This window comes from Geotrypetes seraphini, chromosome 2 (assembly GCF_902459505.1).
Source record: "Geotrypetes seraphini chromosome 2, aGeoSer1.1, whole genome shotgun sequence".
NCBI classification, from domain to species: Eukaryota; Metazoa; Chordata; class Amphibia; order Gymnophiona; family Dermophiidae; genus Geotrypetes; species Geotrypetes seraphini.
This window is the reverse complement of record NC_047085.1, coordinates 434889896-434902100: the sequence shown is the minus strand read 5'-3', so window position 1 is coordinate 434902100 and position 12205 is coordinate 434889896. Positions and strand designations below refer to the sequence as shown.

Below are 12205 nucleotides of genomic sequence, written 5' to 3'. Positions count from 1 at the left end.
TGTGTCTGTATATGGCCGTTTGGTGGAGGATGGGCTGGGGAGGGCTTCAATGGCTGGGAGGGTGTAGATGGGCTGGAGTAAGTCTTAACAGAGATTTCGGCAGTTGGAACCCAAGCACAGTAAAGGGTAAAGCTTTGGATTCTTGCCCAGAAATAGCCACTGGGGGAGTGGGAGGAGGGGCTCATGCCTTAATCCCTCCCGTGGTCATCTGGGCAGTTTGATTACCTTTTTGGCCTTTATTCGTTTTTAAAACAGGCCTAACTCCGTATGTCTAATTGGCATCCTGGATGTCTTGGTAAATGTTTGATTATTGCCACAAAACGTCTAAATGCTTAGCATGCCCTAAGCCCACCCATAACATACCTCCAAAATGCCCCCTTGAACTTTGGATTCACTGCAGACAAGAAGGTTTAGCAAGATTTCTAGAAAGTCAATTTAAAAAATGACTACTTGGATGTCTTGGCCAGTAAGATGTCCAAGTGCTATTTTTTGGATGTCTTATTTTTTTTTAATGAGCCCCATAGTGACATTGTATAGAGATCGTGTTGGGAAAATGGCTAGATATTTCTTGGGCTTTTCATTATTGATTTATGGGGGTAGTACTGATTTTGATTGGTGGTTTATTTTTTGTTACCTTTTGTATACCGTATTTTCACATAGATAATGCGCACCCGTGTAAAACGCGCACACGGGTATAGCGCGCAAAAAACACATATTTATGTACATAAATTTTTATATACCGCGCACACCCGTATACCGCGCATGCTGCCCGACTCTCCTTTCGCCCGCCCCGACTCTGTTTTCGCCCGCCCCGACTCTCCTTTCCTCCTTGAAGTCCTGTCCCTACCCTGAAAGCCTGATGCCCCCCCCCGACGTCCGATTCACCCCCCCGCAGGACCGCTCGCACCCCCACCCCGAAGGAGCGCTCGCACTCCCACACCGAAAGACCGCTCGCACCCCCACCCGAAGAACCGCTCGCACCCCCACAGCCTCACCCCCCTCCCCCATGGAGAAGCTGTCTACCTTGTTTCCGGATGCCAGCGAGCCCAGCTGTTTCCTCTGCCGGCGGTCCCGCCCCTTCTCTGAGCCCTGCTGTGCTGCTTTTTCTTCCGGCGGTCCCGCCTTTTCTCTGATATCAGAGAAAGGGCGGGACCGCCTGAAGAGGAAGCAGCGCAGCACAGGGCTCTGAGAAAGGGCAGGACCGCCAGCAAAGGAAGCAGCTGGGCTGGCATCCGGAAACAAGGTAGACAGCTTCTCCATGGGGGAGGGGGGGGAGCTGTGTGGGTGCGAGCGGTCCTTCGGGTGGGGGTGCGAGCGGTCCTTCGGGGTGGGAGTGCGAGCGCTCCTTCCGGGTGATGAATCGGGCGTCGGGGGGGGGGAAACTATGTAAAAAAATTTTTGTATAACGCGCAAGGGTTTAACACCTTCCTCCTCTTCTACTCTAGAGATTTTGAGCATTGGAGCATTTACCGTGCCAGCTCGTGCTAAAAGTCTCTAGTGCAGCTTGATTATGCTCTACTATCTGTGTTAAGATTCTTAACAAGTCTGATATATTTTTGTATTATCTTTAGGGATCTTTTATAAAGCCGTGGTAAATGCACCAAAACCCATTTAATTCCTATAGGCCTCAGTGCATTTACTGCAGCAGCATCGCTACTGTGGCTTTATAAAAGAAGCCTTTTATTTGAGAACGTAATAAATATGAAATTTTAAACAAGTGATTTCATACGTAACATAGTAAATGATGGCAGATAAAGACCCGAATGGTCCATCTAGTCTGCCCAACCTGATTCAGTTAAAATTTTTGTAATTTTATTTTCTTAGCTATTTCTGGGCAAGAATCCAAAGCTCTACCCGGTACTGTGCTTGGGTTCCAACTGCTGAAATCTGTTAAAACCTACTCCATCCCATCTAAACCCAACAGCCATTGAAGCCCTCTCCAGCCCATCCTCCCCCCCAAACGGCCATATACAGACACAGACCGTGCAAGTCTGCCCAGTACTGGCCTTAGTTCAATATTTAATATTATTTTCTGATTCTAGATCCTCTGTGTTCATCCCACGCTTCTTTGAACTCAGTCACCGTTTTCCTCTCCACCACCTCCCTCGGGAGCACATTCCAGGCGTCCACCACCATCTCCGTAAAGTAGAATTTCCTAACATTGCTCTTGAATTTACCACCCCTCAACCTCAAATTATGTCCTCTGGTTTTACCATTTTCCTTTCTCTGAAAAGATTTTATTCTACATTAATAACCTTCAAGTATTTGAACGTCTGAATTATAATTCCCCTGTCCCTCCTTTCCTCTAGGATATACATATTCAGGGCTTCCAGTCTCTCCTCATAAGTCTTCTGGCGCAAGCCTCCTATCATTTTTTTCGCCCTCCTCTGGACCACTTCAAGTCTTCTTACGGCCTTCGCCAGATACGGTTTCCAAAACTGAACACAATACTCTAATACTTCCCAATGACCTGTACAGGGGCATCAACACCTTCTTCCTTCTACTGGCTACACCTCTCTTTATACAGCCCAACATCCTTCTGGAAGCAGCCACTGCCTTGTCACACTGTTTTTTTCGCCTTTAGATCTTTGGACACTATCACCCCAAGGTCTCTCTCTCCCTGTCCGTGCATATCAGCTTCTCACCTCCCAGCATATACGGTTCCTTCCGATTATTAATCCCCAAATGCATTACTCTTCATTTCTTTGCATTGAATTTTAATTTCCAGGCATTAGACCATTCCTCTAACTTTTGCAGATCCTTTTTCATATTTTCCACTCCCTCTTCAGTGTCTGCTCTGTTACAAATCTTGGTATCATCTGCAAAAAGGCACACTTTTCCTTCTAACCCTTCAACAATGTCACTCAGAAACATATTGAACAGGATCGGCCCCAGCACCGAACACTAAAGGACTCCATTACTCACCTTTCCTTCCTCCGAGCGACTTCCATTAACCACCACCCTCTGGTGTCTGTCCAACAGCCAGTTTCTAACCCAGTTCACCACTTTGGGTCCTAACTTCAGCCCTTCAAGTTTGTTCAACAGCCTCCTATGAGGAACCATATCAAAGGCTTTGCAGAAATCTAAGTAAATTACATCTAGGATATGTCCTTGATCCAGCTTTCTGGTCACCGAATCAAAAAATTCAATCAGGTTCGTTTGGCACGATTTACCTTTTGTAAAGCCATGTTGCCTCGGATCTTGTAACCCATTAAATTCAAGGAAGTACACTATCCTTTCTTTCAGCAAAACTTCCATTATTTTTCCAAAAACCGAAGTGAAGCTCACCGGCCTGTAGTTTCCTGCTTCATCCCTGTAACACTTTTGTGAATAGGGACCATATCCGCTCTCCTCCAATCCCTAGGAACCACTCCCGTCTTCAAAGATTTGTTGAACAAGTCTTTAATAGGACTCACCAGAACCTCTTTGAGCTCCCTTAGTATCCTGGGATGGATCCCGTCTGGTCCCATCGCTTTGTCCACCTTCAGTTTTTCAAGTTGCTCATAAACACTCTCCTCCATGAACGGCGCAGAATCTACTCCATTTTCTCGTGTAACTTTGCCAGACAATCTCGGTCCTTCTCCAGGATTTTCTTCTGTGAACACAGAACAGAAGTATTTGTTTAGCACATTTGCTTTTTCCTCATCACTCTCCACATATCGGTTCCCAGCTTCTTTTAGTTTAGTAATTCCATTTTTCATCTTCCTCCTTTCACTAATATATCAGAAAAAATTTTTGTTTCTCTTTTTTACATTTTTAGCCATTTTTTCTTCTGCCTGTGCTTTTGCCAGACGTATCTCTCTCTTGGCTTCTTTCAGTTTCACCCTGTAGTCCGTTCTGCACTCCTCGTCTTGTTTTTGTTTTTTTTTAATATTTCATGAATGCCAACTCTTTGGCCTTTATTTTCTCCACCACTAGTTTGGAGAACCATATCGGCTTCCTTTTTCTCTTGTTTTTATTTATTTTCTTCAAATAAAGGTCCGTAGCCATTTTAATCACTCCTTTCAGCTTAGACCACTGTCTTTCCACTTCTCTTATGTCCTCCCATCATAACAGCTCTTTCTTCAGGTAGTCTCCCATTGCATTAAAGTCCGTACATTTGAAATCTAGGACTTTAAGTATCGTGCGGCCGCTCTTCACTTTAGCCGTTATATCAAACCAAACCGTTTGATGATCGCTACTTCCCAGGTGAGCACCCACTTGAACATTAGAGATACTCTCTCCATTTGTGAGGACCAGATCCAATATCGCTTTTTCCCTTGTAGGTTCCGTCACCATTTGTCTGAGCAGAGCCTCTTGAAAGGCATCCACAATCTCCCTACTTCTTTCCGATTCCGCAGATGGAACATTCCAGTCCACATCCGGCAGGTTGAAATCTCCCAACAGCAGCACCTCCTCTTTCCTTCCAAACTTTTGGATATCCACAATCAGATCCTTATCAATTTGCTGCGATTGAGTCGGAGGTCTGTAGACTACACCCACGTAGATAGAAGTTCCATCTTCTCTTTTCAGAGTGATCCATAGTGCTTCTTCCTCTCCCCAGGTCCCTTGCGTTTCACTCGCTTGGATATCGATCCTTACATAGAGAGCTACTCCTCCACCTTATTGACCATCTCTGTCCTTCCTAAAAAGATTATATCCCGGTATGTTTGCATCCCATCTATGTGATTCACTGAACCATGTCTCTGTGATAGCGACAATATCTACATCTGCCTCTAACATCAGGGCTTGCAGATCATGAACTTTGTTGCTTAGACTGCGAGCATTTGTGGTCATCACTTTCCAGCTATATTTCAGCAGTAATCTCCTTTTTCGTATAGATTTTTGTTTTGTTTCACTTTCACAATGCTAAGAAATGAATTGTTAATATTGTTTATGTTGCAATCTTTACTACTATCACATCTTTTCTTTTGCTGGGGGTGGTCTCTATAATTGTCCTTCATACATACACCACCCCCACTTTCTAGTTTAAATGCCTAGAAACATATTGTCTAAATTTATCTGCAAGGTTTCTTTTTCCTGCTGTAGTAGTAATATGTAGCCTATCAGTGCAATATAGCTTCTTGTCCTTCCATGTATTTCCCCATCCTCCTATGTACCTGAAGCCTTCTTGATGACACCGTCCTCTGTGTTTTTTCACTCTTTGCTCTCCCTTTCCATATGCAGGTAGTATTTCAGAAAAAGCAAAGTCTTTACAAAAAGTTCCAAGCCCTCACCAAGCTCCCAAAAAGGTTTCTGTGCTGCAAGTGTGAAGTTGTTGGCCAGGTCATTTGTTCCCAGATGGATAACAACATCAGTGTTAAAATCCTTAGTTTCCTCCTTAATTATAGTCAGTATTTGCCCGGAACTCCTGGTAGCTGAGGATCCTGGAAGACATTTCACTATTTTGGTCTCCTCACCTTGTGTTCCAAGGCTAATGCCTCTGATGATGGAATCCCTCAACAGTAATAGTTTTCTGTTTTGGGCTTTTTTATTTGTGCTTAGGGTGCGCTTGTTCTCTTGAGTTACCTTCATTGGTTCCAGTCCCACCTCCCTTCTGTTTTCTTGAGTATCACAGTGCACTAGTGGAGCGAAGGAATTCTGTAGAGGTAATATTAGTGAAGATGGATGTTTCTGTGTTACATGTCACAGTCTTCCTGAGCCTACTGTGACCTATTTATTCCTTGGCTGTTTTATTCTTTGAGGTAGAGGTGGTAAGTTGGTATGGTATGTGGAGTGATGGAAGCTGCTTTAATTGTATTCAATTCTTGTTTAAGTTTGCAGAGCTCCTCCTTAATACTAGCAAGTTGAAGACAGATGGGGCAAGCCTTAAGCCTCCAAATAGTGTGTCTTGGAATTAAAGCACCACAGTGATTGCATAGAATAAAGGTCATCTTGATTGGCTGTGAAGTGACTTGATTTGAGTAGTCCTGATTATTTAGGTCTCTGTATATGAACAGAGATCCCTGGGGTGGGTAGGACTAAGTTTTTCCCTTAGTCCTATAAAGAGGAAATAAGATTTAACAAAGGAAAGAGAAGGGTTTTTGTTTTGTTTTTTTAAGTATGAAACAGGGAGGAGGAGAAGATATTAAGCAGATATAATGCTGAAAAACAGTAAAAAGAGCAGAATATGAAATGCTGAGTAACTTAGCTTTTAGAAGTTCACAGGGCAGACTTGTTCACAGCACTGTCCCAAAGATAATGCAGTTAACCTTAGTAGTAAATCATAGCCCCTCCCTTCTCCACCTAATCAGCAGACACAGTGGCTGAAAACTAGTAGGTCAGAAATATAGGCTCTCTACCAGATCAGTGGCTACCCCAAAACACAGGATTTTATACAGAAATGCAGGCTCTGTACCAATCAGTGACTACCCTAAAACACAGGATTTTACATAGAAACACAGGATTTTACGTAGAAACATGATGTTAGATAAAGGCCAAATGGCCCATCCAGTCTGCTCATCCACAGCATCCACTCTTTCCTCCTCTCCCTAAGAGATCCCATATACCTGTCCCACTCTTTCTTGAATTCAGACACAGTCTATATCTCCACCATCTCTACTGGGAGACTAATCTGTGCATCTACTACCCTTTCTGTAAAAAAGTATTTCCTTAGATTACTTCGGAGCCTATCACCTCTTAACTTCATCTTATGCACTCTCATTCCAGAACTTCCTTTCAATTGAAAGAGACTACACTTCCCCCTCCATATTTGCGGTAGTTAGGGACAGAGTCGGCCTGCGAATATTCGGGCCGGTTCTGCCCTAATCCCCGCTTCCCCCGGCTATTTTAAGCCCTGAAAGCCCCTCCCCCCCTTAAGTCTTACCTGGTGGTCTAGCAGGTTTTCAGGCAGGAGCGATCTTCCCATGATCTTGCTCTGTGCAGATCGCTCACAGGAAATGGCTGCCTTGAGCTCCCGTAGTCTCCTGAGCCATTTCCTATGAGCGATCTGCATGGGGCAGAAGCATGGGAAGATCGCTCCTGCCCTGAAAACTCGCTAGACCACCAGGTAAGACTTACGGGGGATGGGGGATGGGGGGGGGGCTTACAGGGCTTAAAATAGCGGTAGGTTTACCTCAGAGAAAGACATATTTATTACAAAACATGGAGAAAAAGTCTCAAAATACTGATTTTAAGCTGCTTGTTTACTTCTCATGGGCATAAAAAACTCCACTTACAAAAATGTTAATCTCACACAGAGACCAAACCCACCACTGTGTACAGGGTTACTTAAAAGGAAAACGAAAGCATTCACTTAACTCACGAGCATGGTGATCACTTCATGTCCAGCATTGTTTCCATTCACCCTCAGCATCGAAAAGGAACACACAATCTCCACCCACCCCCCCTGCCCCAAAAAATTACAAAACATTTTTAGAGCCCTTATTAGCAGTTAACGCATGAAGCATGGGTGTGTCACGTAGTACAAGAGAAACCAAGAAAACACTGTGGAGTGACGATGATCCTGAAAAGGACTTTAATAAAAAGAAACAAAGTTCCAAATATACAATAAAACAATCCACAAGAAAATGAAATAATCCACATAAAAACCTAAAGGACCATGTGTTGGGTCCTGCGCTACCAGCGGACTAGGTCCTTTAGGTTTTTATGTAGATTATTTCATTTTCATGTGGATTGTTTTATTGTATATTTGGAACTTTGTTTCTTTTTATTAAAGTCCTTTTCAGGATCATTGTCACTCCACAGTGTTTTCTCGGTTTCTCTTGGACTTTCTTCTCTGTGGAATTCTTAGAGTCAACTTTTGTGGTTTGTGTCCTGTAGTACACCATTTTAAGTTGCGTTAAGCACACATTAGCAACTAACACAACTTAGGGCTCCTTTTACAAAGGTGTGCTAGGGCCTTAACGCGCGCAATAGCAGGCATCAAATTCCCGAGCACGCCTTTTTACGAGGCGGTAGATTTTCAGCTACCGCACACAATAGCGCGTGGTAATTTTGTGCGTGCGATAAAAACCCTAGGGCACCTTCTTAAAAAGAGCCCTTAGTTAAAGGAACTCTTCAGACTTTAATATTGTAAACCATAAAATATCAAAGCATCTGAATTACAATTACTATTGATAATATATCATACCATTTATTGAAAAATGATCAGAATTGTTAAGGTACATTTTGTAGTAGAACTGTCAATTTTATGTTTTACAGAAAGAATATAAAAAAGATCTGGAGACTGAAATTAAAGGGAAAGGAATGCAAGTGGGTATGGACATCCCAGATATGCAGCGAGCCAAGAGGGCTTCTGAGATTTCAAGTGAGGTCGGTACAGATTTGAATGTGTAACCTGTACAGAATCAGGGGTTAGTGCCTGAGTTTACAAAAGTGCATTTGACATTTAAGAACCCAAGCGCTATAACTTAAAAATATATATATTTTGTGGGAGTTTTAAATATTAGAGAGGAAAGTACAGTTTCCCCCGCAATCACTCATGTAACCTGCACTTTTCATGCTTTCCTTGGAGCAGAAACAAATTCCAACAACTGGATTTTTAAAAGATAGTCGCACATTTCTCTTGCAAGATCAGTCTTTGAAAGCACACCTATCACAAATCCTCTTGAAAACTGTTGGGCTGATATTCAAATGGATTTAAGGAGGCTGGAGAGGCTCCTGCCTGCTTAAATTCCTTGAAGCCACCTAACCCCCAATATTCAGCAGCACTAAACTGGGTAGTGTCACTGAATATCGCCTCTGACCACTCACAAAAAAGTGTGTGTGTGTGTGTGTGGGGGGGGTCAGGGGTATGACGTGTTGGCATTAAGGAGGAGCCTGGGGTTATATAGGTGCTAGCCTTATTCAACAACTGAACCTGCATTGCTAAGTGGCCTAATTTAAGACATCTGAAAAATTGTCCTAAATTAGGCCGCTTAGTGCTGCAGGTGCTAGCATTGAATAACAGCCTGGCATCCACATAACTTTAAAAATGTTTTAAAAGTGCTGCGATCCCCCTCCCAGTCCCTTTCTTCCTCCCACCCTACTTCCAGCCCGCACCAAGTTTTTATTCTCCCCTGCAATGTCGCCCCCCTCCCCCCATCTCCAATCCCAGCCCCCTGACATTCTAGGAAGGTCTCCTCCCTCCCGGGCCTACTTCTGATCCCTGATGGTCCAGTGGGCCATTGGGGGTAGGAGCGAGGGGGGCTGTGCTCCTGTCCCCAAAGATCTACTGCTCCACCAGGGATCAGAAGTAGGCCTGGGGGTAGGATTGGGGAGTGATGTTGTGGAAGAGAACTTAAACTGTCATATGTGGGCTCTGGCTGAATATGAGCTGGGTCTGCATAAATTCTGGCACCCAGCCCACCCATATTTGGCCCCCAGTGTTCAGTACTGGTGCCCAGACATGGTCCAGCATTGATTACTGGGGGCTAATTTAGCTGGTGACCCATTACCAACTGATTATCGGGGGTTGGGGGTGTACTGCAGATATACATATGTATATAACAGTTTTCTAAAATCACTGTTTACACATTTAAGACATTTAGCCATGTAAGTGCTGTTTATACATGCAAGAGACATTTCAGTCTTCTAAAATGACCACTTTAATCAAGAAATAAGAGGTGTGTGTGTGTGTGTGTGTGTGTGAATGAGGAGAACAGGAGGAGAGATGTTAAAATCTGTTGGGGGAGGAAGCTAGAAAGAAGGGGAGAGATGTTGTTGGGGATGTGGTAATTGAAGAGGAGGAGGGGGGAGATAAGAAGGTAACATAAGAACATAAGAATAGCCTTTACTGGGTCAGACTAATGGTCTGTCTAGCCCAGTAGCCTGTCCTCATGGTGGCGAATCCAGGTCATTAGTACCTGCCAAAACCTCCCAAAGTAGCAACATTCTATGCTACCGATCCAGGGCAAGCACTGGCTTCATTCATGTTAGTCTCAATAACAGACTATGGACTTTTCATCCAGGAAATTGTCCAAATATTTCTTAAAACCGCTCTTACCACAACCTCTGGCAACGCTTTCCAGAGCTTAACTATTCTCTGAGTGAAAAAAACATTTCCTCCTCTTGTTTTTAAAAGAATTTCCCTGTAATTTCATCAAGTGTGCCCTAGTCATTGTTATTTTTGACGATCCACTCGTACCAGTTCTACACCACTCAGGATTTTGTAGACTTCAATCATATCTCCCCCTCAGCCGTCTCTTTTCCAAGCTTAAGAGCCCTAACCTTTTTTGTCTTTCCTCATATGAGAAGAGTTCCATCCCCTTTATCATCTTGGTCGCTCTTCTTTGAACCTTTTCTAGTTTTGCTATGTCTTTCTTGATATAAGGTGACCAGAATTGAACGCAGTACTCAAGGTGAGATACACTCAGGGGAGAGGAGGAAGGGAGAGTATGTGACTACTGCATGAGTAACTACCTTTTTTTTCCTACATAATAGTACTGTCTGGTACCACTGATTATGTTCTTAATACACGTATTAAAGGATGTGCAAACCATTCTTAAGAAGAGAATCTTTAGCAATTGAGGAATGTAATTTGTTACACATTTTACCTTGGTGTTACATGATGAAAGTCACATGTAGTCTGACATTTCTTCAAAAAATATATACAAATACATTATCCTATTAAATTGGGTTTTTTTCTCCTTTTCAGAAAAAGTATAAAGATGAAGCTGGGAAGATGCTTTCTAGATTTTCTGTCTTAGCAGATACCCCAGAAATGCAGAGAGTTAAAATTACTCAGAAAAACATCAGCACTGTAAGTAGCTATTTGAGGGAGATGTTTTTGCAGTTGATATTATGTCACTAACTGCCTCATCTCCTGATTCAAAAGGAGAAACTTCAGAGCAGAAATTTTACTTGAATGGGCACGTGACCAATGAGCAGTCTTAGGACTCCTTTTACAAAGGTGCGCTAGTGATTTTAGCGCACGAACCTGAAAAACTACCATGCGCTACCCGAAAAACTACCACCTGCTCAAGAGGAGGCGGTAATGGCTAGTGCGCATGGCATTTTAGCGCGTGCTATTCCATGCGTTAAGGCCCTAACGCACCTTTGTAAAAGGAGCCCTTAGTGTAAATAAACTTGATATATAAAATTTTTAGGAAATCACGCATTTTACTATGTGTGATGCTTTTTTTTTCTTTACTGAACTATTTTGAACCCCCTCCCCCAACCTCTATTATCAGAGGTACTTGATAAATATTCTGCCTAAGAAAATATTGCAGAGTTGCTGAAGGGTACACTGATAATTGTAAAACCAAATAATTTGTTTATATAGTCTTCAGTTCTTGTGTAGAATTAGAGTATAACTAGATAGAAGATATTGCAGTCTAATAAGCCCTAGTGAGATTAGTGGGGCCAACTGATCAATAGTGTAAGTTAAGCCATTTTGTAACACTGCTCTTGTTCAGAGTCTCAGAAGGAATACCTGTAACCGTGAAAAAGTACTATGGCCCATAGTCTATAAATGGTGCCTTAATATAGGCAAAGGTTGCCTTACTAGCCCCTAAGTTAAGTGCAAAACACTGTTTAAAAGCACTCTTAAAATAAATTTCAATGTGCCTAAAAAAATGATACCAGAATCATTCCTATGGAGGCACTTTATGGCACCAAACGCCACCATAGGCAAGGCTAATACCGGAAGTAGCATTAGGCATTGTAAAGCATAGGCATAATTCACATAACAGTCCTTCATTACTCCCAACTCCAGGCCTTCCGGCACTCCTACCAACCTCGGATTGTGTCTCCTGGACCTATTTTCTGAGTTTTTGATCTTCTGCTGATTAATGCTCAGCATGCACTTCCCCTGACTTTTAGCACAGTTGACACTCAGGATATGCATTTTCCTTCAGACTTTATCGTTTTATTCAGAAAAGCACCAGACCTTTGAAACTGTGGCTCCAACAGCAAAATTGCAACTCACGGGGGTAAAATCAACTTGGGGACTGGGAGCGCCAACAACATATCTACCCAGCTAGGTAGCCATCACATGACCCCAATGGAAATACAGTAATTTCCTCTTCAACAGTAATTTTAAAATTACTGTTCAAGAGGAAATCTTGAAAAAAAAGGCAGTAATTACAGAATAAGAAGTGCAGACTGAAAATACATTTAAAAGTTTAGTTTATTTGTCTTGATATACCACCTTTCAAATCAGGAATCAAAGTGGTTAATAATCTTAAAATTCATAATTAATTGGAAAAAACTATAACAATTAGACAGGAAAGCAATCAGGAGAAATGGGGGAGGGGGTTGCCAATGATTACATGTTGGGCCTAGT

General features: G+C 42.8%; 1 protein-coding gene across 8 annotated transcripts in view; it reads left to right on the top strand.

Moving 5' to 3' along the window:
• The window catches only part of NEBL (nebulette), a 513560-nt gene that overhangs the window by 428079 nt on the left and 73276 nt on the right, over positions 1-12205 (top strand). For 5 of the 8 annotated variants that reach the window (XM_033931315.1, XM_033931316.1, XM_033931318.1 and 2 more), the window contains 2 exons: positions 8143-8253; positions 10577-10681. The exons of the other annotated variants lie outside the window; for them this stretch is intronic. In XM_033931315.1, coding sequence (XP_033787206.1) covers positions 8143-8253; positions 10577-10681 — 216 coding nt within the window. The remainder of the gene's footprint in view (positions 1-8142; positions 8254-10576; positions 10682-12205) is intronic. 8 annotated transcript variants of the gene reach the window in all.